The 26,527-nt window shown below is 40.0% G+C and overlaps 2 protein-coding genes across 3 annotated transcripts in view; both read left to right on the plus strand.

Moving 5' to 3' along the window:
• Window positions 1–26: 26 nt before the first annotated feature.
• Window positions 27–5,364, plus strand: LOC141015985 (uncharacterized). 2 transcript variants are annotated; one of them, XM_073490213.1, is made up of 7 exons: window positions 27–134; window positions 960–1,451; window positions 1,542–1,634; window positions 1,718–1,813; window positions 1,901–2,011; window positions 2,918–3,041; window positions 3,169–5,364. In XM_073490213.1, exons 5-7 carry the CDS (start codon window positions 1,949–1,951, stop codon window positions 5,268–5,270), a joined length of 2,289 nt encoding a protein of 762 aa, XP_073346314.1. In that variant the 5' UTR covers window positions 27–134; window positions 960–1,451; window positions 1,542–1,634; window positions 1,718–1,813; window positions 1,901–1,948; the 3' UTR covers window positions 5,271–5,364. The 2 variants fall into 2 exon arrangements, with proteins under 2 accessions (XP_073346314.1, XP_073346313.1); XM_073490212.1 differs by having other exon boundaries at window positions 38–134; window positions 1,249–1,451.
• Window positions 5,365–10,062: 4,698 nt separating this feature from the next.
• The window catches only part of LOC141016138 (caskin-2-like), a 61,464-nt gene continuing 44,999 nt past the window's right edge, over window positions 10,063–26,527 (plus strand). Inside the window, exons 1-2 of the mRNA XM_073490405.1 lie at window positions 10,063–10,129; window positions 13,524–14,013. Of these exons, the coding sequence (XP_073346506.1) occupies window positions 13,920–14,013 (94 nt within the window). The 5' untranslated portion in view covers window positions 10,063–10,129; window positions 13,524–13,919. The remainder of the gene's footprint in view (window positions 10,130–13,523; window positions 14,014–26,527) is intronic.

A 26,527-nucleotide genomic window follows, 5' to 3' on the forward strand; every position in this document is an offset into this window, starting at 1 on the left:
GTCCCCGGAACTCTCGAAGTGATTATCCGCTGTTTGGCTAAAACTGCACCTTCGTCGTTTGTTACCGTTTCTATTGCTGTGAGGAGAACATAACTGGTGAAGCCGAAATATGCATCGCATTTCTGAGAAGACAGGTAGCCGTAATAGTTATCTATTTATGTATTTATTTATCGTGGGACATCATCGCAATGGCCTCGTTCCATAACCTCCGAAACATCTCGCTGCGTTTACAGCGGGTGTGAACTACTTGATTATTTTATCATTCACCAACGTATTCAACAAAAAAGTGAACATTCGAAAGATTCCTTACATAATCTTTATTTCCAAATTGAGTGCACGAGTTTATTATCGCTAATAACTTCGTGTTTGTATTGCGCAGGCCTGTTGCTCGATCGTATTACGGTTTACTCAAACGTCGCCTCGGCTGTGCCCCTTGTATGAAAGATGACATGCTGAACTCCGTTGAGAAATATGTCAAATAAAGGCATCATTCCCTTTTTTTAGCAAAACTTGACTCTCGAAATAAAACTATATAACGGTCTACAATTAATCTAGAATTCGGCATGTATACAATGAGAAAAATAAGACCTATTTTGAGAAAAGTTTAGCTTTTAAATCGGTTCCTTGTCTTTCTTCATTAGAACATAAGGTTGAGGGGCTTCAGCAAGCAGTGTTGAAATGTTTCTATAAAACTCGAAGTATTATTCGTGATATATCTGCCGAATTAAGCAGACAACAACTTTTTGTAAAATTATTCCAAATTATGGAATTTGGATCAATCTTTGGTGCATTATTATTTACATACCTGTAAGACAAAAAAAATACCAAATTAGTATTTTCACCACGAACTTCCTTTTTTAAAATAGCCTACCAGTGCATTGTCTGTCTTATTGTTAATATCTGTATAACCTGCACAACACCCACCACAGTATGTTCACCCTGCTGCCATCTGACAACAGATACAGAAGTATCCGCTGCCGTACCACCACAATACAGAGCAGCTTCATTCCTCAGGCTTTGAGACTCCTGAACGCATCATCCACACTCCATCATGGACAGTTTATTTTTCTTACTTATTATTATTTATTAGTCTATAGCTTTTGTTTTTTGTGTGTTTGTAGCTTAGGGAAAAAGAAACATACCCTCAGATATTTCATTTACACAATCTTGTATTGCATAATGACAAATAAGTTGATGTTGAATCACTATTCTTCAAATGTCTCAGGTCACAAATCTCTCATTATCTAGATCCCCCTCTGCCCCTGTCCTGTCTGCGCCTCCTGGTCCCACCACTTCGGCTGGTCTCTGCAGTAATCTGGGAAACTGTCCAGCAGAAAGTTGTGGCCAATTACGGGCTGCTCGATGACTTTGTGACAGCAGTCACTGAGATTGTCCCACAGCTTCTTAATCGCAGACAGAGGTGTTTGCTTAGAATTGGCCTCCGGGCTCAGGTACTGTATGAGGAGCCTAGAATACTGAACTGTTGATTGGCCTTTTGCAACGTGCAGCCTGAGTTACAGATTTTTTTTTCTTGGTTTTAGCTTACATTGGAGTTGTGTCGCTCAGAGCAGACAATAGACCTTGAGACCATTCGGCCACACCTGGATATAGTCACTTCACTGTGGAACACAGAGGTACATTTATCTTTATATCATGCACTGTATGGTTACTATTAAATGGCAACCAGAACTTACTCGACCTTTGCCCTTTACCACAGATAAGCGATTTGTTTGATGGATCGCCTGCATCAAATCTCCTTGGTCTGATTAACACCCTAATTAAAGACCAACAGGAGAGGCAGAACTTCTTTCAGGTAGGTGTCTCTGCTTGTAGATATTTGTATCATTTCTATTAAAATACTGATAATTAATGTTCACTTACTTAGAGTACTTGATTTCAGGATGTTTTCCCTGCAAGATTTGGAGACAAGTACTGTGAAGATATACAGATGCTTGTGGAGATATTCCTCTTGCAGCTTGACAAGTTACTCACTGTACCAAATCTTAAAGAGGTAACCTACCTATTTTAGCACACTGTGCAGTAAAGATATTTTGGAATCATTACATTTACAGTTAAAAATGTACAAAGATTCAACATTTTTGGAAATTGGCTTATTTACTTTCTTTCCAAGAGCGACATCAGAATAATGATATCAATCTTAAGTCAGTGCATAAAGTATTGAGCTGGATTCAGGGTGTCAAAGTTCAGAAACCAACACCACAAGCGAGCCTGTAAAGAGAGCTTGACCAAAATTTGTGCTAACCGGCATATTTGGCAAGTGATACTGTAACCATAAATGCTGCATGGAAGTTCTGGGGGGATGGATAAACTGTTATTTGTGAAGAAACACCCGTCCAATATGGTTCTTACTTTGACAAGACCCAAAAGTTGATGGTGATAATATTACTGAAGAGAAAATGGCTTGAGTAAAAAAGTTCAAGCATGGCAGGAGATATAAGAAAGGATAAATGTTCCAAATCAGAAAATTAATATTGGGATTACACGATTACAATGTAGTCAGTAGCATTCTGGTTAGCTAGCTGCGTAGTAGGATTAAGTGTTGCTCGATGTTCTGTGCTCTGTGTCATACAAACAATTTGCCCTTGGGTCTGAAATTGTTGTTCGGAGTGTTGGTAGGCAGTGTCTCATTTTTAATGTGCTAATTAGAGAGCTTTATTGGTGTTGGTACATGTATTTATAAACTTTGAACAGAGCCAGGCGAGCTGTTTTCTCCTGGCTCCATTCTGCTACCAGTGAGTTAAGCTAGGCTAACCACATTATGACTCCAGCTCTGTGTATTACACACAGAGCTTAAGACTGATGTTGATCTTCTGGTGTCACTCTTGGAAAGAAAGCAAATGAGCATTTTCCCCATAATGTTTAACAGTTCCATTGATATGATCTTTCTCTTGAGCAGGTTGCCTTCATGCTCAACGATGTGCCTTCAGTTCTGTCCGAATATATGAAGTGCTTCTGTCAATCTCAGGAACTTAAATCTCTTCTGGAATATCAAAAAGATCTCAGTCAGCTAAATGAAAATGGTAAGCATGCCTTATAGTTATAATAGAAGACTGACATAATGATGTTACAAATTCATGGCACACTATTCCATCAGCAAAGGCACTGGGCTGTTTATCTCATTGTAAATGTATGTATTTTAATTTTCAGATAATCCAACAGTTGGCGCTAGTATTTGTTCAGCTCTCTGTGTGCCACCTTTGACCACAGCCTTGACAGAACAAGAAGAAACACCACTAGAAGCAAATGTGTTAACTGATTACATGGACGCATTCAACAAAGAACTGACAGGGGAGACTGATACACTGGGAAATGGTGCAGATCATGTTAAGATGGAAAGTAACGACTCAAAAGGGACGGAGACAGTGACCAGAGGTTTGAAGAATCAGTCCTACATTAGCAGTGAAGAAGGAGTAGAAAGGTTTTCATACTCTGTTCAACATGTTGAGTCTTTGGATGGGGATAAGATGAGTGTAGACTCTTGTGCTGTTGAGGTCCAAGTAGGTTATAATGTTGAAATTCTTGCTGAGGAGACTCTTACCACAGAGAAAAAGGCTTCTGTTGAAGGTTCAGTGATGGATATCAGAAAGGATGAGCTAGTTCAGACATTAGTCAGAACCACAGATGACAGTGACGACAAAGTCATGAGCCATCGTGAGACCGAAAACTGCACAAAAGAAGAAGAAAGCAAGGAGGTCAGTACCAGCACAACCTGTACTGTACTGTCACCTGTACTGCATGTACCTGTTGCGATCACATCCCAAAGACCAGTCAGACAATACCGAGGTCTGAAGATGAAAAATGTTTCAATAACACCCAAAAATGAGTGGTCAAAGAGAGGTCCTAGAGTTCTGTCAACGAGCAAGACTTGTCCCACATGTGGTAAGACATACAGTCGTGCGTCAGACATGAGAAGGCATCAGATAACCCACACAGGAGAGCGGCCTTTCCAGTGTTCGCAGTGTAAGAAAAGCTTTCAGTTCCAGTACGACCTTAAGAGACATGAGTTAAATGTGTGTCGAATCACTGTGCCACAGCCTCAGATCTGGTCCTCTGAGGTACCTGAAGACAAAAAGACTCCGGACCCAAAGCAATGGGAAGTTCATGGCAAACTCCGAACTATACCTTTGGAGGTTACAACTCATGAAAAGGAATGTCTCGTAAATCAGAAACAAATGGAGGATCCTTCTGAAAAGGGAGTACCACTTCCCACTGAGCAAGATCTCCAGATAAAGGAACAGAGCCAGGAACTTCACCTGGATCCTCCGATGGGCAAAAAATACAAGGATTTAAGGTTGAAAAAGACACAGAAAAAAAATTCTGCCGATCCTTCACTATATTGTATGGAATGCAACAAGTCATTCCCAAACACGTCAACACTTAAAACACATAATCTGAGACACATGCCTCGTCCGTGCACTAAGTGTGGTGAGAGTTTCAAAGGTTTCTTAGACCTCAGCCACCACTATGTGGAAGCGCATGATTTCAAAGGACCTTTTCCCTGTACTTTATGTAAACGAACTTACACAGATCTGAGAGGTCTGATCAGGCACGAGAGGTTCCACACAGGCGATCTACCTTTCAAATGCCCCAAGTGTCCGAAAGCGTTCAGTTATGCATCTGCTCTGGCGCTTCATGACCGAACTCACACAAAAGAGGCTCCCTGCCTCTGCTGGGATTGCGGGAAAGGCTGCAAGTCAAACGCTGCCCTGAGAATCCACAGGTTGTGTTGTCACTGCAGCGCCGATGAGAAACGCTTCTGCTGCGAGCACTGCGGAAAAGCTTACGCACTTAAAAGAAGCTTGGACCTCCACGTGGCAAAACTACACACCGGTGTGCGCTACCCATGCACCCACTGTGGCAAACTGTTCCGAAGCGCAAGCTCATTGACGAGACACGATCTGACCCACACAGAGGAAAGGCCGTACTCATGCAATGAGTGTGGCAAGAGTTTCAGATCATCTTCGGAGCTGAAGATACACACTCGCTATCACACAGGGGAAAGGCCATTCAAGTGTCAAGAATGTGGCAAGGGCTTTGTGCAGTCTTATTACCTCACTGCACACATGAGGATGCATACGGGGGAAAAGCCATATAAATGTCCAACATGTGAAATTTCTTTTAAAACCACAGGTATTTTGAAGAGACACCAAATGAGCCACACAGGAGAGAAACCCCATAAGTGTCCAGTCTGTGAAATGGCCTTCAGTCGGCCAGAGCTTGTAAAAGCCCATGTAAGGAAATGTCATTAAGTTTGTGCAATTGATTAATTTATGCAAAAATGTTTTCTTTGACTCTGTGTACGTGAGGTCTAATTTGCCTTTCAATATAAGGTCTTATCAGTAATCTCCTTGTGTTTGTCTTATTTTAAATACAGCAGTTTCATGTCAGTGTTGTGCAGTAACAGTGATTTTGAAACAGCACAGCTCATCCTTAACCAGTGAAAAGTGTGGGTATGTGTCTGTGTTGCGTCAGAGTGCACCAAATGGCCATCAATTGTTATCACTTGGTAAAAGGCAGAGTTTAGAGTATCATGAGTCACAGTCAAAATGGAAAATCTTCCATGCAGTGTAGCTCAGGGACCCGTGGAGCCTCCTGCAGAGACGCCACTGGTTCCCTCTCCCCGTCTACAGTGTCCGACAACCTTGCATCACACCTGAGCTCACACTACATTTTCCTGTTGATCAATAACGCACCTGTACACATTGCTCCACCAATCTCTGAAACCCAGGCCAATCTCTGCCCAAAATTCAGGGGGGGCACAAGGCGGCAGCTAACTGTCGCCCTAACACGATGCATGTTGCCCCTTTACACAACACCCACAACAATTTATCTGTGAACTTTCTCATGCACACACTTAATATTGCCAAGCCCTAACTTACACACATTCATCAAGTGGCTTAAATGTTCGATATTAATTAAAGGGGAGATAATATGTCAGTGCTTTCTTTAAAGTTTGTTTGAGCTGCTCCTTAGTGGCCTAAAAACAGTTATTACAGGTTTAAAGAGAAATAAATATTTTAATGTAGACCTGGACTTCTTGTGGAAAGCTTTCAATGACTTTAAATTTTAAAAGCTGAGTTTCTTCTCATTAATCTCAAACACAGTGGAGCCTCATCTAGTGGCCATTAGAGGATCTGTATAATCCAACAGTAACTTGAGGAGGTTGCAGCTTGTTTATAGAAAAGTGGGCTGAGTATAAATGAATCATGTTAACCATGGGGTTAAACTTTTCAAACTAGCCATCCTGGGTTGACCTACAAGCAGGATGGATGTCTCTGGTCATGAATTAATGAAAAAGTTGTCAGTTAAATTGGTGCTTTTTCATTTGTACTTTCACCAGAATTGCCCATGTTTTCTTATTTTTCAATATATATTTGCTCCAGTCTGATCCTAATGCAGTTAGAAACTTTCACACCTGAGAGCTGCTCAATATAACCAGTAGCCATCAGTGTGTCTTTATGGTTGTGATGTTATTCACCCACTTCAACTGCCCAGATGTTCCCAGCAGGGAATTAAACCAACAACTCTTGGTCATAACCAGTCTTTAAGCTTTACTGTCACCCCACATATATCAGGGAACAACAGAGAAAATGTAAGACTGCAGCTGTAGAGATGAGACGGACACATGTCCCTGCTGTCTGTTCCACAATCCAAGCACAGAAATGTGATGGTGGTCATGTGATCAGAGGACAATCTGTAAATTAACTATCAAAGTCACATCAAACTGCAAGGAAAGCTGTGAAAGTGATTTCACAGAGAGCCCAACAAACAGAATGCAGGTAAGCGATGAGGAGACAATTAAATATGCTCATGCTGTGTGAGTGGTGCATCATCAATACACACTTTAGTAAATAAATAAGACATTAATAAATAACAGTAACAATCATATGAGTAAATAGATTCAAATATAATGGCCACGTAAACCACACAAAGGCTCTATCAAAATTCAAGAAAAACATTAAAGAAGATTTTAATGTATAACAATTCATTTTGTATGTGAGTGATGCCGGAGTGGTGAATCACTAAACCACAAAGCTCAAATACCATCAACTACCTGGAGAACAGCCTATGTCTATTACTGTAATTCCCAAATCCATAATCACAATCTAGTGTCGAGCTGCTGTAACATCCAGAGTCATGTTAATGCAAACGTGAACAACTGGATATTTGTCTCTGCTCCTCTCGGTGTCATCTGTACACATTTTCTATATGTTAAGAAATAAAAGGTATTGTACTTTCATTTTATTTTGTTCCTTCATCACAAGTTTGACTGTTACTGTCATCCAGCCCTGCCTTTTTTTCTTTTTTGTTACATTTCCAACTTCAAATTCTTAAGATGAATACGTATCATCACCAAACTGTTTTGCAGTGTTTTAATATACGCTCCATCTCTCCTTGTTGCTTTAAATCTATCTATCTATAAATTCTTATTTCCATCAAGTCTAAATGTGCTTTATTGGCATGGGTACTAGTTCACATATACACACTGGATTTCATACCCTTCTGCCTATGACCTCAGTGTCCAGTAGACATAATTTGTAGGCTGAACTTGTTTCTAATAATATTTTAATTTAATATTATTACTCCGATTGGTTAGATAACTGCGTTGATGAGAAAACTCTATAAATTAACCCCCTAATAAATAAATAAATAACATTCTAAAATCTCTGTGTTAGAAGTGTAGAATAAAGGAACTAAAAATTACATTTCATTATGCAACCTTGTGTTGTCTCTGACACAATGTCGACAAAAAGTCATTGGTACCCACCCTTATAGATCAGTACACGTGTCAGTTCAACTAGTAATGTTATAATGTGGTCTTTTGCATTATTGAAACCTAAGAACACAGGGCAAATTATTGTGATACATGTTTTTTTGTTATTGTTATATAGCAGTTATTGGTCCTACATAGCCACAGATGGATACATGACCTCATCACTATGCATCCTACAAACAGCTGTTTAAAAAAGAAAAGAAATGTTATAAAATATGTTGTATCTCTCTTTCACCTGCTTCCAAAACAAACCTAGCCAGATCAAGATCTTTACCACAGGAGGTGGTGATGCTCATACTGCTTTTGTCCACAGGGGCCGCCTGCTTTAATTTGATAATTATTATAAGAAATAGTTATTAGTATGTTTTGTCTCTTTGAGTTGTGGTGGGAGCTTTTTTATTTACAGTATGTTGTGCAAATTAGCTGTTGTGCTAATCATGCACAATTATTCAATTCACTTCAAACTTTATTTGAGACTCGCAGAGGGTCCATAGATTGAGCACTTTTTACATAAACTGCTTGAGCATTTTAGTGGTGTTTCACTCCGAGCATGCTGAATTGTGGTGTCGTTTTCATGTTTGTCTGGATGTACTGTAGCTCTTCATAGTTGACCTTGTGAATGAGATGTTTTCTGCTCTTTTTTGCTGTTGCAGGTTTTCAGAAGGGAATACTGAGTGGCAGAATCTCATCATAAACCAAGACGTTCCTCCAAGAATCCAAATATTTACTTTTTAGGAAATTTGCATTATAAAAGGTACATTCTGGGCTTTAGAATGATTTAAAAAAAAAAAAAAAAAAACTACAGTCCTCAACACTCAACCAACCTCCTGCTCACCTGTTTCCAATGCCCTCATCTGCCTGGGAGTATACAGGCCTATATATTGGCTTATTTCCACCTTGTCAGATTATGTGTTCCTCACTAGCAAGCTGTTTTACCTGCCTGTTTGACTGTTTCTGGAACTCCTGCCTTTCTATCCAGACTTTGCTGGGTTAAATCTGCTTTTTGCCAGTCTGGTCTCTTGACTCCTGTTTTTTGTTTTGGACAAGTAGTTAAAAAAAAAAAAGAAAAAAAAGAAGAACCTTATTCCATGCTTTTGGGCCCAAACCTGTGCCTTCACTGTGTCATTAAAAGTCTCAAAGTCACTGCAAAGACATAGGAGGTTTTAATTTGAATTATTTTGTCATCTAGAAAGCTCTAGGTCTATTTATAGAATACATGTCAGATGCAAAATACCAAAAATGATCCTGGCAAGTTAAATAAGGAGACAGAATTAGCAAAATCCCTCTGAGCCTGGATTATAATAAAGAAGATTAGAAAATCTATATAATTCTATGATTCTAATCCAGATGAAAAGTTCTGAAACACTGCAACTTGAAGTAGGCGTCGACTTGTTTTTTCTTTTGGATGTAGCCTACCGTTGGTTATATTTTTTTGACCAATGCATGCAAATGCAAAAACACAGCTAGAGAGAGACCATCTCGAATATGATGATTGGTGCCAATGCCTATTTAACCAGCAGATGTCGCCACCACACAACCACACTGCGTCCGAGTCCGGAGTCTTTAGTCCTCGAGGAGTCCTTGGTGGGGCACTAGAGGGTCTCATACATTAAAGGGTCCAGTGCAAATAAACAAACGACTGTTCAATTTTTTTTAGAAATAATGCACGAGACAATAAGTGTCATTGTCAATACTATCAGTCAGACAGGTAGGCTAGGCACAATAAAATAAATAAATAAATGAATAAATAAATAAATAAATGCAAGTTTCTGTACATTAAAACAAACGGATTCCAACTGTGTCATAACTGGAGGTTTTGTAATAGGGAAAATGTCTTTGAATGTATTTATTTTGACTTATCTAGAGATGAACTGAACTTGTGTGCTCCTCGGGATTTACAAATATATTTAACAGCCACACAGCTCGGTAAAGCTAGTTGGAGTTAAGAAGGATAAGAGATGCTGTAATAGCAGAAGTTATGTAATTGCGCTTTCAAAATAAAAACACAAACGAGTAGCAGGAAACAGCTCCAAAAAGATCGCGGCTCAGTCGTTTCAGAAATTGACGGTAACATTTTCTGTGTATGCAAAACTCACTAACATTCAGAGGCAAAGCATATTTTTAACAAGAAACGAGACTAGAAACACCTAAGGTGAATATTTGTGGCACCGCATTCAACGAGAGCTTTACTGTGAAAGGCACTAGCGGAAGTTGTATACATTGATGCTGCTCACTTGACGGTGGCTGCTCCGTCTCGTGCTGTCCGGCGCTCTTCCCACAGTCACTCCTCAGTGAACGTGACTGTTCACACCTGCACTTCACTGGCGACAACAGGTGAGACAGCTCCTCGCTTTCTAAACGTATTTATTGGTGAGAAGCTAACTAAAACGAAGCTAACTTAAGGACATAACGCCGCTTGTAGATGGAAAGACGTTTGTTTTTGGACTTTGCGTGACCGGGAGTAAAACACCTTGACAGTTGAGACGGACAAGTTAGAAAATGAGGAGACAGAGGCTTAATGTGGGACTTATACGACGACAAACATGGTCGAATCTGTCCTTAAAGAGAGCCTGACTGCCCGGACCTAAAAGCCGTCTGTCTTTAGCTGAGATACCGGCTGAATTTCGCTGGTGACTGGTTATCCTCAATGCTAGGGAGACTGCCCGAGCGCTGTCAAAAGTCCAACATTACTGTCGTTTTACTTGTTTAACAGTGGAGCATGAATGGACTTTAACGAACATTTAGTGTTTTCTAGTAAATTGGGCTTATAGGCTCATACAAAAGCCTAATTGATAAAACAAATCTAACTAAATTGTCACCACTTCTTGTTGTCTTTGGTGGCATGAATAACAGGTGAAACAGTTGAGGTGTTACTTGAGATGTTGCCACAGATTTGTGGGAAGGGTGTATGCCACATTTACAAGCAACAGTAAAGCTTTCTTACATTTCTTAACTTATTTTAATTGATGTATACATTTAAAGGTGGGCTTAAATGGCCAGAATTGAGAAAGGGGTTTGGTCTGAAATTATCTGCGTATGATTGAACAGTGTTATAAGGAAATTTGTGCTCCAAAGCAGAACATTGAGCTTATTAACCAATTCGGAAGACTTAAAATCCTCTTTTAACAAGTCAGAACAATGAGAATAAATTGAGATGCTTTTGCTTTCTTCCATATAGAATCATTTTTACTTGATTATATTGAATATGTTGAGACACAACATGAGATAGAAGGGTTTATCATGGGCTTTCTTACATGTGTGACATCTGTCACTCAGTATTTAATGAGAAAGTCACTCACAGCCACGAAACTACATTTAACTACTTCTCTATCCATTGACATTTAGGCTAACAAGCCCATTTTGGCCTCCTTGTTTACATTCTGGCTCATGTGAGTGAGGGGCTATGCAGTTGTTTACTGCCTGGCAAGGTGCCTGGCTAGTTTTAGATCATGTGTCAGTGCAAAGACATTCATTGGCATCTGCTGCTGGGCTACACTGCTGCGTGATCACCTAGTAGTAGGGAGGAATAACTGAACTATCTGTATAACCGCCCTAAATAGGCTAGATACCTTGCTCATGTTTTTGACTTGCAAAGTGAACTCAGGCAGGGTACATCACAGACTCAGACTCAACCAAAGACAAAAGCCTGCTGCTGAAATAGATTATTTACTTGAGTGGGGTTTGTCAAGTCTGTTGAGATGTCAAGCAGAATAAAAATGCTTCTGAAGTTTGAACAAATTCAGCTGACTTTTTGTAGCTCAAAACTTCTGGATGCTGCTGAATTTCTCCATTTTTTGCACAGAGACAAGGTAGATAGTGCTCTGTTTGCACTATCTCCTCCCAGATTGCCTCTTAGCTCCATTGGGAAACCTAATTGTGGTTTTGTTTTGCACACAAATTGGACTCAGTTTGGAGGCTGTGCGGCTCTCTGAAACAGCCTGTTTGATGTCGCCTCAGCAGTAGACACAGGGGACTGTTTTCGCACTTGTCTTAGAACATTTCTCCTGGTTATTTTGATTCCCTGTAGTGTTGTGTCTTCATTTTTCTGTCCCATGCGATTGAGACTCTTAGGCAAATTGGTTTTGAAGCAGCGGTCAGCTCTGCCTCACTTTCCTTCTTGGAGAGAAAAATACAGAACTTTTTCCAAACACATAAGCTGGCAGGCCGCCAGACGCAGCTTTGACTGAAATGATGCTTCCGTAAAGTTGGGGGAATGTTATCAATGGATGGAAATGTATTCCTGCCTGGGAAGAGTAACAGATTAGCTGTGCACTCCTGAGGGACGGGGCTTCCTGGATCTGAGAAAACAAACCAAAGTTGGGTCAAGTTAGAGTCACATGCCTTATCCTGACAGCATTCATCTGTCAGAAACTGTTTTACTGATTGCAAATTGAGTGAGTGCAGGTCCTAAACTTTCCCATAAAAGTCATAAACATGCCTCATGTTCAGTTTAATAAAAAATAGGCTTGAGAAGTCATTAATTAGTCTTAAATTTGACAGGAACATACATTTATCTAATTTCATTAAACCATTTTTACATTTATTTTTGTCAAAATGAGAGAGAAAGTCCAAATTTCCTATGTTACAACAAATCCCTAAACCTATCACTGAACTTAATACTATCTTTTTACTTCATAATTGCTGTTACAGTACCTGTTGGCAAAAGGTGCGTTCATCTCTAAAAATCATATACCTACATAAATCCTACGTAAAACATGCTTCTGTGCAGGACCATATATCTACGTACTTTCATCTTGAAAATGTCTTAAAAAGCATTAAATGTAAGTGATACCTATTGACACCCTGTCATAAGGCGTAACATTGTACCTTGGCAGTCATGCTGTTGAATGGGGCAGTTAGCACCAGTTGTGCTGCAATGATTAGTTAATTGACAGAATATTAATGAGTTAATTGTCATTTATCAAGACAAACCTTTGCTGGTTCCCGTTTCTCAAATGTGAGGATTCATCTTTCTAAATTGAATATCTTTGACAGGCTGTAGGTTGGATGAAACATTTGCATGTGTCGTCATAGACATTTTATACATTAAATGACTGATTGATTCACTAGAAAAAGCAATTGACAGATTAACCAATATTGTAGAGCTAACAACGAAACGTAGAAGTAACAAAATTGGAACCTGTTCGTTCTCTGTCAAACTATCAGTGGTGATAAACTCCCCAGGTTACCTTTAAATTTGTTTTTTAAGAATTGAACTGTAAAGAATTTTAAAAAATGACTAAGTCTATCTACTAAGACATTCTGAAAAATACACTTGTCAGTGTTTACACTTATGTGTTTGGAAAAAGGTCTGTATTTTTCTCTCCAACAAGGAAACTATTTAACAGAAAAACTGTGTGTAAAATACAGGTTCTGTTGACCTTTTTCACGGAAGACATTTGACATCTGACTTTAGGAAAAGGACAGGTGTAAATAACAAAATGAATGTGAGCTGAATTCCTTTTAGCTGCTTCTTTTTCAGGGTTCTGGTCTTGTTCATGCTGGTTCACTGCCACACTGCTGGGACATTACTGGGACATTTGACTAGAATAGAGCCATTGCTGATATTATCAGTAGCATGTCCTTTCTCTTCTACAAGTGCTGTGAAAAAGGATGAGAATTTATTTCTAGATGAAGCCAATAAATGTCTTAACACAAGCAGCATTCATTAATGTATGTTTTAAATGATTGCAGACTTTCAGTGATTTCTCCGTCTCTTATTTTCTAGCATTCCTGTTGCAGTGTAATGGCAGGTTGGGCTGCTGTTGCCTCCAGTTTGACAGAAACGGACTATAAACACACTCAGCCCTGCAGGCAACTAAACCTCCACTAGTCCTACTGTAACTCCAGATCTGTCAAACAGCTGGGCACCCATCAGAGATAATGGATCCAAACTCCAACAGTGAGAGGAAAAAGACCTCCTGGACCAGTTTACCTGAGGCTCCTTCACTCTAAATGCTGAGCGTTCTATCCACATTTTCATCTCATGGCTGGGATTCAGCAGCTACCTGAATGACAAATGTTTGCTGAAACCGTTCGTCTGAAGGAGCATTGAAAAGACAAAAAAAGTGACCTTGGCTGTCGACTGCTAGCAGTTTGTGTGTCTGTGGTTCCGTCTGTTATCATGGGGAAAGAACAGGATCTCCTGGTGGCCGTGAAGAGTGGAGATCTTCTGCTGGCGCACAAACTTCTCTCCAAAGTCAAGTGCAACAAAACCAGTGAGTATGGAGCTAACAGAGGCAGGGGGATACATGGTTTTGTGTTTTGCACTAAATGATTTTATGTTTGTTCTGTGTGCTGGGTCTGGAATTATAATTGTTGTCACAATGAAAAAGAACTTAGATAGCAGAGCCAGAGTTATTATTGTGGCTGATGTTGTCATTACTTCTAACTCAAGTTCAGTTTCCTTGTGATAACCTCAGGATCAGGTTCAGCTGTCAACCACAAAACACAGCCCCCTCCAGCAGTCAGGTCGGGGACAATTTGAAACTAAGTGGATTCAAACTGCGGCACAACCCGAGCTAATCTCCTAAATGCAGACCCCTGCAGCTTGTGCGTCTTGCAGCGTGGGTTGTACAGGGCTTTCTTCTTTCAGAGTTCCTTATCTGTGCAGATTTCAAGTGAGGAGACAAGCGAACTTGCTTTACAGCAGCATTGTTGTAAATGACAGGGTTCTCCCTTATCCAAGCCTGGGGAAAGTTAAGGCCAAACAGGCTGTGAAGTTGAAGCCTCTCTTTGTGGTGTTATCTGTTTTGGGCTTTCATCACTATGGCTGGCTGCTCAGTGACAAGCTCTGGGAACAAAGCTGTGGCTGTCAGGAAAAAGCCTGTTACACACTTTACACACTACACAGACAGCGAGCGCTGCTTGACAGAGAATATTAAAAGTGATATTGTCTGCTCTAGTGATGCTGTGTACTTCTGTTTTTTGAACAACCAATGACTACCAAACTGGCTGGGGAAAGTGAATAAGTAACCTTCTCTGCTGTTTTATAAACTACCATCAAGGTGCCCTTGAGCAAGGCACTCCATCTGTTTTGGAAGAGCAGCTCAGTAGCCAAATATAAATGACCAGATTTACTGGGCAGCTCCCAGGCAAGAATTATGGAAGACAAAAAAGATTTACGTAAATGTATAGATATTTGTGGTAATCAATGAAAGAATTAACACAGAAGTAAAAGTGAAAAAATAAATAATTAAACACTCACTGTGTGCTCACTGCTAAAAACATTTGAAGTAATTGAAATACTGGAACAGTTAAAGTTGTATTTGAAGTTGAAGCAGTCGAATTACAAATACCGAAAGAAGCTGACTAAGCAGCTAGAATGGAAGTGCTAAAGTTTTCATTTAAGTGGAAGCACTGAAAAAAATAGAAGTGTCAGTCTAAGTGTAAGCAGTAAGTGATGTTGAAGTGCTACTTTAAATGAAAATGCTGAAAAGATCGGTAGTTTCAGTTGAAGTTCAAGCACTGAAGGAGATGAAGTGTCAGTTGAAGTTAATAGATATAGATGGAAGTCCAGAAAAAGATTGGTGCCAGTTCAAGTATACAGTATATACAGGGCTCCAGTCCACACACACTGGCGCGCCAAACTTTTTCATTTAGGTGAACCAGCACATAATTTAGGTGCAACTAATAATACATTTTAATTTAATTTAAATTTAAACACATTATGTACATGGTTGTTAACAGGAATAAAGTTTCAAGTTTCAAGTTTTGCAGATACATGTTTTTCTTCACTTCAAGCACACCTACAAAATATTTTTATAGGCTACATTTCTTTTTAATCAGACCTGCTAAATGTCAGGCACAAGTCATTTTTTGTATGCCATAGTATTATGTGTTACACAGTCTTCATGGCTCATTTTTTTTAGCACCTGCACACTGAGAGCATTTGACAAAGAGAAAAAATGTTTCACATATAGACAAAAAATTGCGTTTGCCTGTGTATTTGTCTTAATCTTCGTCACCCCCACACTAATGCACACACTAATGCTTTCAACGCTGCTGATCCTCCAGGAACCTCGCAGGACATCAATGGTGTAGTCATTTGTCACTAGTCAGAGCCTTCAGTGTCTGACAGCAGCACAGCAAATGCTGCAGCTGGCAGTGAGGGCTCTGCACATGACTTCCACTGTCTCCCATTTACAGAACGGCCTTGTCAATAAGGGCTGATTGATTAGTAACTAGTGACCTGTTTGAAAGGTTTTAAAAACCAGCCACCCCATAAATAGAGTTGTGCAATGTGCTGCCAGCAGATTATTTATTTAATTTACTTACTTACAACTCAAAATCAGAGTTGAATTAGTATTATTTTTACACTTTTTCCTAATGAAAAAATAATTCTTGCTTCATTGTCTATACTGCAGACTCATTATTTTTCGTTTCAAGAAAGCAGTGTATTCATGTCATACCAAGGTGTGCGTGAATATTCATACAATCTCACCACATTAAGAGTTGGGATGGGAACTTGATAAGCATCACCATTGGACTACACAGTAACAATACAACTATGACTATGACAGCCACACAAGCAACTTGTAAGGCTGTATCTAGGCACAGTGGAGCTTTGAGCTAATTGCTAATGTCAGCATGGTAACACATTCACAATGGCAATATTAACATGCTAGCATTGCATGCTAATTTGCACTGAAAAGTACAGTTAAAGATATATACACTACCAGTCAAAAGTTTGGACACACCCTCTCATTCAATGGTTTGTCATTATTTTTATCATTATTTTTATTATTTTCTACATTGTAGATCAATACTGAAGACATCCAAACTATGACAGAACACATATGAATTATGTAGTAAACAAAAAAGTGTTAAACAAACCAGAAAATGATTTATATTTTATATTCTTCAAAGTAGACACCTTTTGCTTTGCTGATAGCTTTGCACACTCTTGGCATTCTCTCACTCAGATTTATGAGGTAGTCACCTGGAATGGTTTTCCAACAGTCTTGAAGGTGTTCCCAGAGGTGCTGAGCACTTGTTGCCTGCTTTGCCTTCACTCTGCGGTCCAACTCATCCCAAACCATCTCAATTGGGTTTAGGTCGGGTGATTATGGAGGCCAGGTCATCTGCCGCAGCACTCCATCACTCTCCTTCTTGGTCAGATAGCCATTACATAGCCTGGAGGTGTGTTTGGGGTCATAGTCCTGTTGAAAAACAAATGATGGTCCCACTAAGCACAAACCAGATGGGATGGCATGTCGCTGCAGAATGCTGTGGTAGCCATGCTGGTTAAGTGTGCCTTGAATTTTGAATAAATCACCAACAGTGTCATCAGCAAAGCACCCCACACAGCGTCACACCTCCTCCTCCATGCTTCACGGTGGGAACCACACATGTAGAAACCATCCGCTCACCTTTTCTGCATCTCACAAAGACAGCGCGTGCAACCAAAAATCTCAAATTTGGACTCATCAGACCAAAGTACAGATTTCCACTAGTATAATGTCCATTCCTTGTGTTTCTTGGCCAAAGCACTTCTCTTCTTCTTGTTGTTCTTCCTCAGTAATGGCTTCTTTGCAGCAATTCAAAAGTGAAAGTAAAGACTGCTGGTGGTGCTAAGTCAGGTGATCACAAAACTCATTAGGAGTTATTGTCTCGACCATGTCTCGACAAAATTTCATGGCAAGCCATTTAGTAGCGGCTCATTTTCAGTTGGCTTCTGACATTTCAGAAGTCTCACAGGGGGAAATTTGACGGAGAAGTTGCTGTATAATGTTAATTTTGTTAACAAAACTGTGTATTATACATTCTTTAAATAAAGTTTTGTAGTATGATCATCACATCATATCAAAGTTACAACTTCCAATGTGACTTGAGTGGTAACAAGGTGGCTGGGCTATGTCTCAGTCTTATTTTGCTCCCATAGTTGTGTCCTGGGGGCTGGATTTAACTGAGAGGGATAAACCCTACACAACTATCAACTAATTTTTAGGCTGAGAATACCAAAATGTTGAGTCTGTTGTTTGTTTCAACATTGTATTGTAAGGTAGAATGAACATTACAATCTTTAGTCGTCACTTTGTCAGATTATATGAAAATAAGAATAGGATCAGTGACATTATGATAGCAAACACAACTTAACTATATGTGTAAAGCCAGAGTGATCAGGTGCTTCCTGAGCCGTTATGTTGACATTCCCAAGCCTCCTAGCTAAGCCTTAGGCTGAGGCTGGGTGCAGATGGAGGAGGAGGCACCTGCACTGGACTGAACTCTGTAACTGGAGGGAGTGGCGAGGGGACTTGGGGGTCATGGAGTGACCAAGCATGTGGTGGACAGACAAAAACACAAAGTATTAGTAGAGGGTGCGTCTGGTCAGCTGGTCTGGCTCGGACTGAGGAGAAGGGGACTCACTCTGTGTGTGTTCTCATGTTGTGGGTTGTGCAGGAGTGGGACAGTTACATAATACAAAACTGACACAGTAGGTGTAGGATAACATAACAGGACCTCGTCATATAGTTCAGTACAACATTTTGGTGACACTTAAAAGTATGCCAAATTAGCTATGAGCAGGTCCTGTTGACTGTATAAGAGGATATGCAGACAACATCACTAAATTACTGTGATACTGATAAAACCAAAAAAATGTAATGATTCACAGGCTAATTCTGGAGTTTTTTTGGTGGACACAGATTGTTGCATCATGCGCGAAGGGTATTAAAGTACCTTAATTGCCTCCATGAGCTGTGTGTTACAGCCACTGCTGCTCCTGTAACTGTTGACTGTTGGTAAACTGGCCAAACAGCAGCCAATTATACAAACTTATTTCCTACTGTTTTAACACTGTCATACACCTTTCCCTTTCACGTGATGCAGCCTCTTTGGCTCATCTCTCCCTTTCTGTGAACCTGTGCTACCCTCCCTCACAGTTTGAGAAACTCGGTCTTAAGTGGAGAGACTCTGCTTTGCTTGGCTTAAATGAGGTTTTGTAGAAACACATAGCCATCAAATTGGTGAAAAGGCTGGATATCAGCACAGAGCAGACTTAGCATTTGTCAAAGAAAAATACATTAAAACCAGCATCAGCCTTTCAGTTGTATGTGTATGGCAGCAGTAGCACTTGTGGTGCTGGGCGAAGGAACCTGATTGTAAATCTGGCTATGAGGTGGCAGAGGAAGCTTGCCGTGTCCCAAGGAGATTATCCGTGGTGCCGAGGCTGGCTGATGGACAGGGAGCTGAGATGGGAGGTTTCTTCTCCGATCAGCCATCTGCTGACATCAGGTTGGGTACTCTGTCAATTTAAGTGGACTTACCTCAGCCTCTCTCTTTTTGCTTAGCTGTTGCAAGCTGACAAATCAGGTGGGCTCATTGTAGATAGATATAGTGGTTACACAGAAGACTGCAGCCTCAGTCCAGCTTCTCAGTTTGTGCTGCGTTTAGAGTGACAGCTTGACTCGTAAAGTCATCTCGCCCTCTTGACTAGGAGTGGACTGAAGAGGGTGTTGTTTTCCCCTCCCTAAATGGGGACTGTTAGAGACTGGAAGTTCTTCAAAGGCCTTCTTGATTACAATGCCTTTTGTTGTAACACATGCTTGCTTTCATCTTGACCCACAGCCCAACCCTCTCTTCTGTCATGGTAAATACAAGGCCTTTAGGTACTTCTCAGTGGACAGATGGACAAACAGCCAAGACACAAAAGGCAAAAGATTATATTTGAGCATCTATTATGTACGCCATTTGATCCGTACATAATATACTGATGACTCAATCTATACACGTCATGGGCACGTTTTTACCAAACACACACAGGTAACAACAGTAAGCCATGCCTAAGTCTGCAGGCTGACTCATAAAGTAGTTGTGATTAGCACACCTTAATCAGATCACTGCTATGATATTATCAGCTGAGTCTTATCTGAATGGAAGTGAATTATCTGTCATAATGATGTTATATAATGAACGCGCTCCATGATCAGCTATGTTAGGCAGAAGGTTGCAAACTCTCAGATCAACCTAATTAAATAGATTTGGCAGGATGGTAAATTTTGAATATATAAGGTATAGTATTAACAAAATGTGGTTTTAGTTCTTTTTTAAGCATAGCCAATTTTCCAAGTAAGAGTAATGTGATAATTTGAACCTGCCATACTGAGCTTAAACTAAAAGTATTGCCTATTGCTTATTCAGTGCACGCCATTGAACCTTTCTGAGGCTGAGGGTAATGTTGTTCTGCAAAGTGGTGAACACAAACTGACATTCAAATTTCTTGTTTTATTTGAACTAGCAGTTGAAGAAACCCAAAGATATTCAATTGACAATAATATTAAACAGAGAGGACATTTGAGCAGCTAGAAGCAGAGAATGACAGTTATGCTTGAAGAACTACTTCAACAATTAACCAATTGACATAAGGCCACCTAGTTTTTCTCTGCAAATCTGTTACCTCAGTATTAGAGTTTAACCTGACATGCCAGATGGTTTGTTACGCAGAACCATCTGGAAAGGCACTGTTAGAAACAGTAGAAAAGGGCAGGCACTTTAGCAAATACTTGGCAGGTTATTGGATGAAGCATCTGTATCTCACCGTCAAACTTCGACCAACCAGATCAACAGTATGACAGGGATACCACCAGTGGAGCCAGTTGGTAAATCAAACTCTTACCAAAGTCCATCGAGAGAAGAGCAAAAAACATCTTTTCCATCGAGAAAAGCTGGAGTTGCAGCTGTTCTTTGCTCTTCCTTCAATAAAATAAACTCTCCAGTTCTAATATAACTGATGCTATAGCAGCTATACTAACTTCTTAAGGAGCCAAAAATGTTGTTTTCAAACAAATAGTCGCATCTCCCATAGTCACCACACCTAAAACACGCCCATGTCCTTGCTCATTGGTTTATAGCTGATTGGTTCAACCAGTTTGTGTTCTGCCACAGAGTGGATAGCTTGAAGCCTGGCAAGATCGATTTGCAAGATCACATGAAAACTTGATCTTGCAAATCCAGCTGCTTGCAAGGTAAATTACAGGTATGGTTGAAAAGAGTGATGTATTCATGTGCATAAAACTCCACTGAGAGTTATTCTGATCGTTTTTCGTCATGAGGATGCTTGTTTCCAATCTAAAGAAAAGCACTCTGAAGTCCTCACATAAGCTTAACACCAGGGAAGCTCATTTCTGTAAATTGGGGCTTCCCGCTGGGAACTTGCTCAAGAATTCTGTTCACACTTCAAAAACATAAATTCTCAATGGTGCTGGAACTGATGGTGCTTTCTTATTGATTAATCATTAATGGCCTTTCTACAATCAGTTATACTTTCTAAGTTTTTTGAGCAAACGTAGGCCTGTTCATTGTAAGTATTTCTCTTTTCACATCTTTGTTTCACCATTTCGATATATCACTGTACTGTTCAGTCCCATTTGAGCCTCTGCTGATGATGATCTTATTCATCATTGAATCTATGCTTTACTATGCCATTAAGTTGTTAGAGACCAAAAACAGAGCTAAAAGAGAGTGAATATTGGATTTACAATCACCAGGTAAATGCCAACACATCTCCAAATGAGTCATTACGTGGTTCTGTAACAGTTGGATGTGTAAAGCAACAGTTGACCATATCAACCAGGGATACACTGATAAATTATTGGCCCAATATTGGGAACTTATTTTGAAAATACAAAAATGTGAAACAAGCAGTCATCTTATCGCTATTAGCCATGAGAAGCAGGTAATTATCGGTTATTTGCTAAAAAAATACACATCGTGCATCCCTAATATCAATTTAAAAGCTGGTGATATGTCAATATTGTGTTCACAGCTTGTTTCTGCTGCTTTCAAGATTGAAGCTGGAGTCATCATTTAGTCAGCCTCATTTAGCAAAAATGGTTCTGTCTAGAGTTCAAAAATATGCCTAGCAGCACCTCTTAAACTCACTTAATAACAAATTATATCTTGTTTGTTTAATCCAAACGGAGATGAAACCCAACCCACTCTGGTTCCAGAGAGTAATATCAATCTGCACATCTAACCCTCAGAGAGAGGTATTTCCCAAAATGATGAACCATTTATTTTAAAAATGTTAATTTGGGATTAACAGCTGCCTTTTCTTTAACAACCCCCACCCCCACCTCTACCTCCACCTCCACCCATATCCTTCATCTTGGCTTCCTTCCTTCATCCCTGTACCTCGAATTAGGGATGACCCATCTGGCCAAGTGTCAGATTAGAAATCTGTTATACCTAAGAGTATGTAAGAGGTGTATTCATGCATGTGTCTATAAGTGTGTGTGCTTATGTGGATTAAAGCAGATGTGTGTTGTCTCCTTGCATTTATAAAGCATAGGCCAAACAGGAATAGTTAATTTTCTTTGAACTCTTTTCAACTTATCTCATGTTTTTATTCTGTAGCAGCAGGGTGTTGTTGTTGGCCTATTAGCTAACCGGCTAACTGGGCTAATCGGTCTTCTACTTTATTAGCCAGACAGTTGGATAGCAGCCAAGTAGTGTGTGAACGGCTTTCAAGTTCACCTACTCTTGCACTCTATCAGATACACACACACACACAAACACATACAGTCACATACACACACATTAATCCTGACCCCTTTCCTCCCCTGACAGATGGGGTAGCCTGTCTAGGATTGCAGAGGAATTTACCAAAGGAATTAAGTTGTGTGTGTGTGTGTATGTGTGTATGTATGTGTGTGTGTGTGTGTGTGTGTGTGTGGTCGCCATAGACAGCATCATTTATCTAGCATAACTAGCCTTTTATTACTCGCTCCAGGCTGCACATTGTGGAGTCTGGCACTCATCCTCATTGAGCTCCATGCTTTTCTCCTGTTACTAAAAAACAAGCCGTCATTCAGGCAGGTGCGTGACTGTAGCATTCAGAGCATGAGGCACGGTGTCACTGGTTTCTTCCCTGCCTCTACATGCCCTGCAATACACTGTGTTCATGTGTTTGGATTTAAGAGGGTGAACAGAAACACATATCTGTTGGTAAGGTATTCTGAGTTAGTGGAATTATTGTTGTACTTGTACAGACATGGTAATGTGGTTGTCTGACAAGGAGGTCTCATTTTATGTCTATTTCCATAAATGTGCATACTGTATGTTTATGGGTGAGGAGCGTGTGGGATTCCTGAATGGGAATTGGGCTGTATCAGTATCTGGCAGCGGTAATGAGAATCAGCAGAAACGGTTGCTGTTGTGGCTTTGATCTTCTGTGTTATCGCACTCTTTCTTCCCCCTTTTTTTACCTTAATTTCATCCCTCGATTCCTCCCGTCTCTTACCCCAGCAAATAGAAATCGCTGCCTCTGCTGGCCGACTCATATCTCTCGGCTTTGTAGTTGTTTGATAAGCTACTGTGCCTCAGAATAAGATACTATTCACTGTAATGAGAAGTTTCTGGAAAACAGTGTCTTGGATGATATTTAGGCTAACAGATCAGTGTGTGTCTATGTCAGGCAAATTTGTGACATGGGAGGAACAATAGAATCAGAGTTTGTTCACTGATGTATTAAGGTTTTCATTGCAATCATTTTCAGTGCCTCTAGGCTTAAAGACATAATTCAGGTCATATTTTAAGAGGCATTCCTTTTATACACAAAGCTCAGTTTGCTTCATCATTATTTCCTGCAAAAGTTTTTTAATCAACTTATTGTTGCAACTCAAGTTGACAGTTTACAATACTTGGTGCCACGGATATATTTCTATTAGAGCCCGACTGACACTGGATTTTTGGGGCCGATGCTGATACGAATTTGCGGAAATTCTGATATCAATCCATCAGACGATACTTTTTATTTCCACAGAATATATACATAATAGACTTCTTTTGCAATGATCCCTCAAATACAGTTATCAGTCATGACAAAGATGTGTAGGTAATGGAGGCTGGACACTTTACAATTTAACCATTTTTATTGTCCAAACTGACATCAGTGCACTAAAACAGTAAACTTCAGTCTACAGTTATAAATTACCCCAGGCATCTTGTTATGCTTCATCTTTCGTTAAAAGAAAGTTTTATATTGGTACAAATTACACAACATATATGTTGATTCCGATATATCTGTGATAAGCCTATATTGGCTGATAATATAGCCCAAAAAATATATTGGTTGGGTTCTAATTTCTGTACCTAACTAGAATGGCACCCAGTGGAGAACAAATCTTCACCAAGGCCCAACAGTCACCTTTAATTCAATTAAGTCAAATCCAATATCAAACTTAATAATCCTGTATCACTCTTAATTTTAAACCACCTATAACTGCTTAACCATCATTTAAGCTCACCAGGTCTCTAACAGCTAACCCCTACGACAACGAAATACAGATGGAATCATGCTGTGAAAAAATTAAAGATTTTTATTTGGATCCACAACAATTTAAACTCACTCATAGAAACCAGCCACCTAAATATGCCTGATTTTTTTCTCATCAAGATCCGTGCATTATATTACTGAGAAATTAACTGAAATGTTGAAAAAAACATGTTAAAAAAAAGAGAAGAAATTCCTGGATCTGTCCCTTTATCGACTCTGTGCCAAAAGTTAAAGACGTCTTTTCTGGGCTGAGACCCTTCCTCCATCCAAGTGTCATGGAAATCTGTTGAGTAGTTTTTGTGTAATCCTGCTGACAAACCGACCAAAAAGGTAAAACATATTGAGGTTCTATTCCTAGCCCTGTGTATGAGGGTGCTGGGGGAATTGGCATCGTTCAGTGAGGTTAATGTTGGGTTGTGAAAGTTATGGTTGGTCCAGCTACTACTGCTATACATTGACTTGCACAATTTTCACATTATGTAGAGACAACAGCGTATTGATCCTGGCCTCTTAGGCTAAATGAGAACTGTAATGACTTTTCCATCCATGCAGGATTGTGTGACCTCATGCTGGTGTTTGGCAGTCCAATAAGTTAACGAGCTGGAGGGGGTCACTGAGCCAAAGTAGCCTTTGTTAAAATTGATTTAACTGTTTGTTTTTTTGGCCTGAGCAGCATAATCAGAATGGTCCTGAGGCTTTGCTTCAGTTTACTCACTATTTTAAAATGGAAGGCAGAGTTGGTGTAAACTCTCAGGACTTGACTAGAACCAGGTCATAAGTCTTTACGTTGTAGTTCAACATGACTCCAAGTCTAGTTCAATGCGAGTGTGACTTCATTTAAGAGATTGTAACACAAATAAAAAGCAAGCCACTTGGCAAGAAAAACACTCTTATTTGTGAGATACAAAATTCTTAGCTCTGTGAAAAATGGTATTAAAAAAATAAACTGACAGTGGTAAACTGCTGCACATAGCAGACCCAGTAGACAACTCCACGGCATCTAAGGGTAGATGGTGATGAGCCAGCGTAAGTACACAAAACTTTTTCACTTCTAGGCAGGTGAACTCTACACGAACCTGTGTCATATTTCCTCTCATTACACGCTCTTCAGTAATAGCTGTGGTTCTGGGAAAGGGATTGGTTTCTGTCATTCCTCCTCAGCCTTGCTGCTAAAGATACAGTAAATCAAAAGTAAAGGAAAGGGAATATCTCGTGAGACTGAACTGGATGGGCATAGAGTATTGTTTCTCTTTTGTGTTTGTAGTTGTTTGAGGATAATTGTGGGTTCTTGTAGTCTTATTAAATATTTGAGTGGAGTTGTGTTTCTCCTTGTAAACATGTTCAAATGTAATATCTTTGTTCCTATTGTAGAGTACAACAAATATGTAAGGCACTGTAGATGGATAAATGTTTTGTTTTTTCATGTTTTTGCTATCTTTTATTTTGTAGTGTGCTGTAATCTGATTATTGGAAGGACTTTCTGAATTAAAGGGAAATTTAAATGATGAAAAAGCAGCCATGTGCAGTAACACAGATCATTGAGGATGCCATACACTGAGATGCATCGATAATTGTTTTACATTCAAATCATTGACAGCTGAATCGTGATTGAATTGAATCGTGAGGCCAGTGAAGATTCACACCTCTAGCAGCCAAGGGTTCGGGTCCAACCTATGGCCCTTTGCTGCACGTCGTTCCCCCACTCGCTCTCATCCAGTTCCCTGGCACTCTTAAAGGAATAGTTCACTCTAGAACGAAATTCGGTCATTATTGACTCACCCTCATGCTGATGAGAAGTCCAGTGTAGTTTCTTATAACTCAAAGTGTAGCTGGCGACCCGTGGGGGTACCCTCCTGCAGCAAAATCCATATAACGGGCGTCAGTGGTGCCCAAGATGAAAAGGTCCATAATACTACACAAAAACTTTGTAATATACCTCCATACTGCTCGTCCGCTGCAATCCAAGTGTCCTGAAGTCGCGACATCCAGAGTTTACTCGAAACGACGTCATTTAGTACATTTTTCTAGCCTAAACAGTCACTATGCTATATCTGCCTGGAGGCACGCTCCCGCGTGCACGCGAGTCTCCCTCACAGCCGCTTGCACTATGGAAGCCGCGCCAGACAAGATCAACAGAACTCGTGATAGATACACACTGGTATTTACATCCTGCTGTGAGTTTCAAAGTTTCAAATCACTAGTGCAGGCAGATCCCTCTTGTGTTTGTGTGTCGCTCAGTCACTCACAGCTGGATGTAAATACCAGTGTGTATCTATCGCGAGTTCTCGTTGATCTTGTCAGGATTTTTGCTGCAGGAGGGTACCCCCGCAGGTCTCCAACTGCACTTTGAGTTATAAGAAACTACACCGGACTTCTCATCAGCATGAGGGTGAGTCAATAATGACTGAATTTCATTCAAGAGTGAACTATTCCTTTAAGCTATCCTGTCCAATAAA

This window comes from Pagrus major, chromosome 20 (genome assembly GCF_040436345.1).
Source record: "Pagrus major chromosome 20, Pma_NU_1.0".
NCBI classification, from domain to species: Eukaryota; Metazoa; Chordata; class Actinopteri; order Spariformes; family Sparidae; genus Pagrus; species Pagrus major.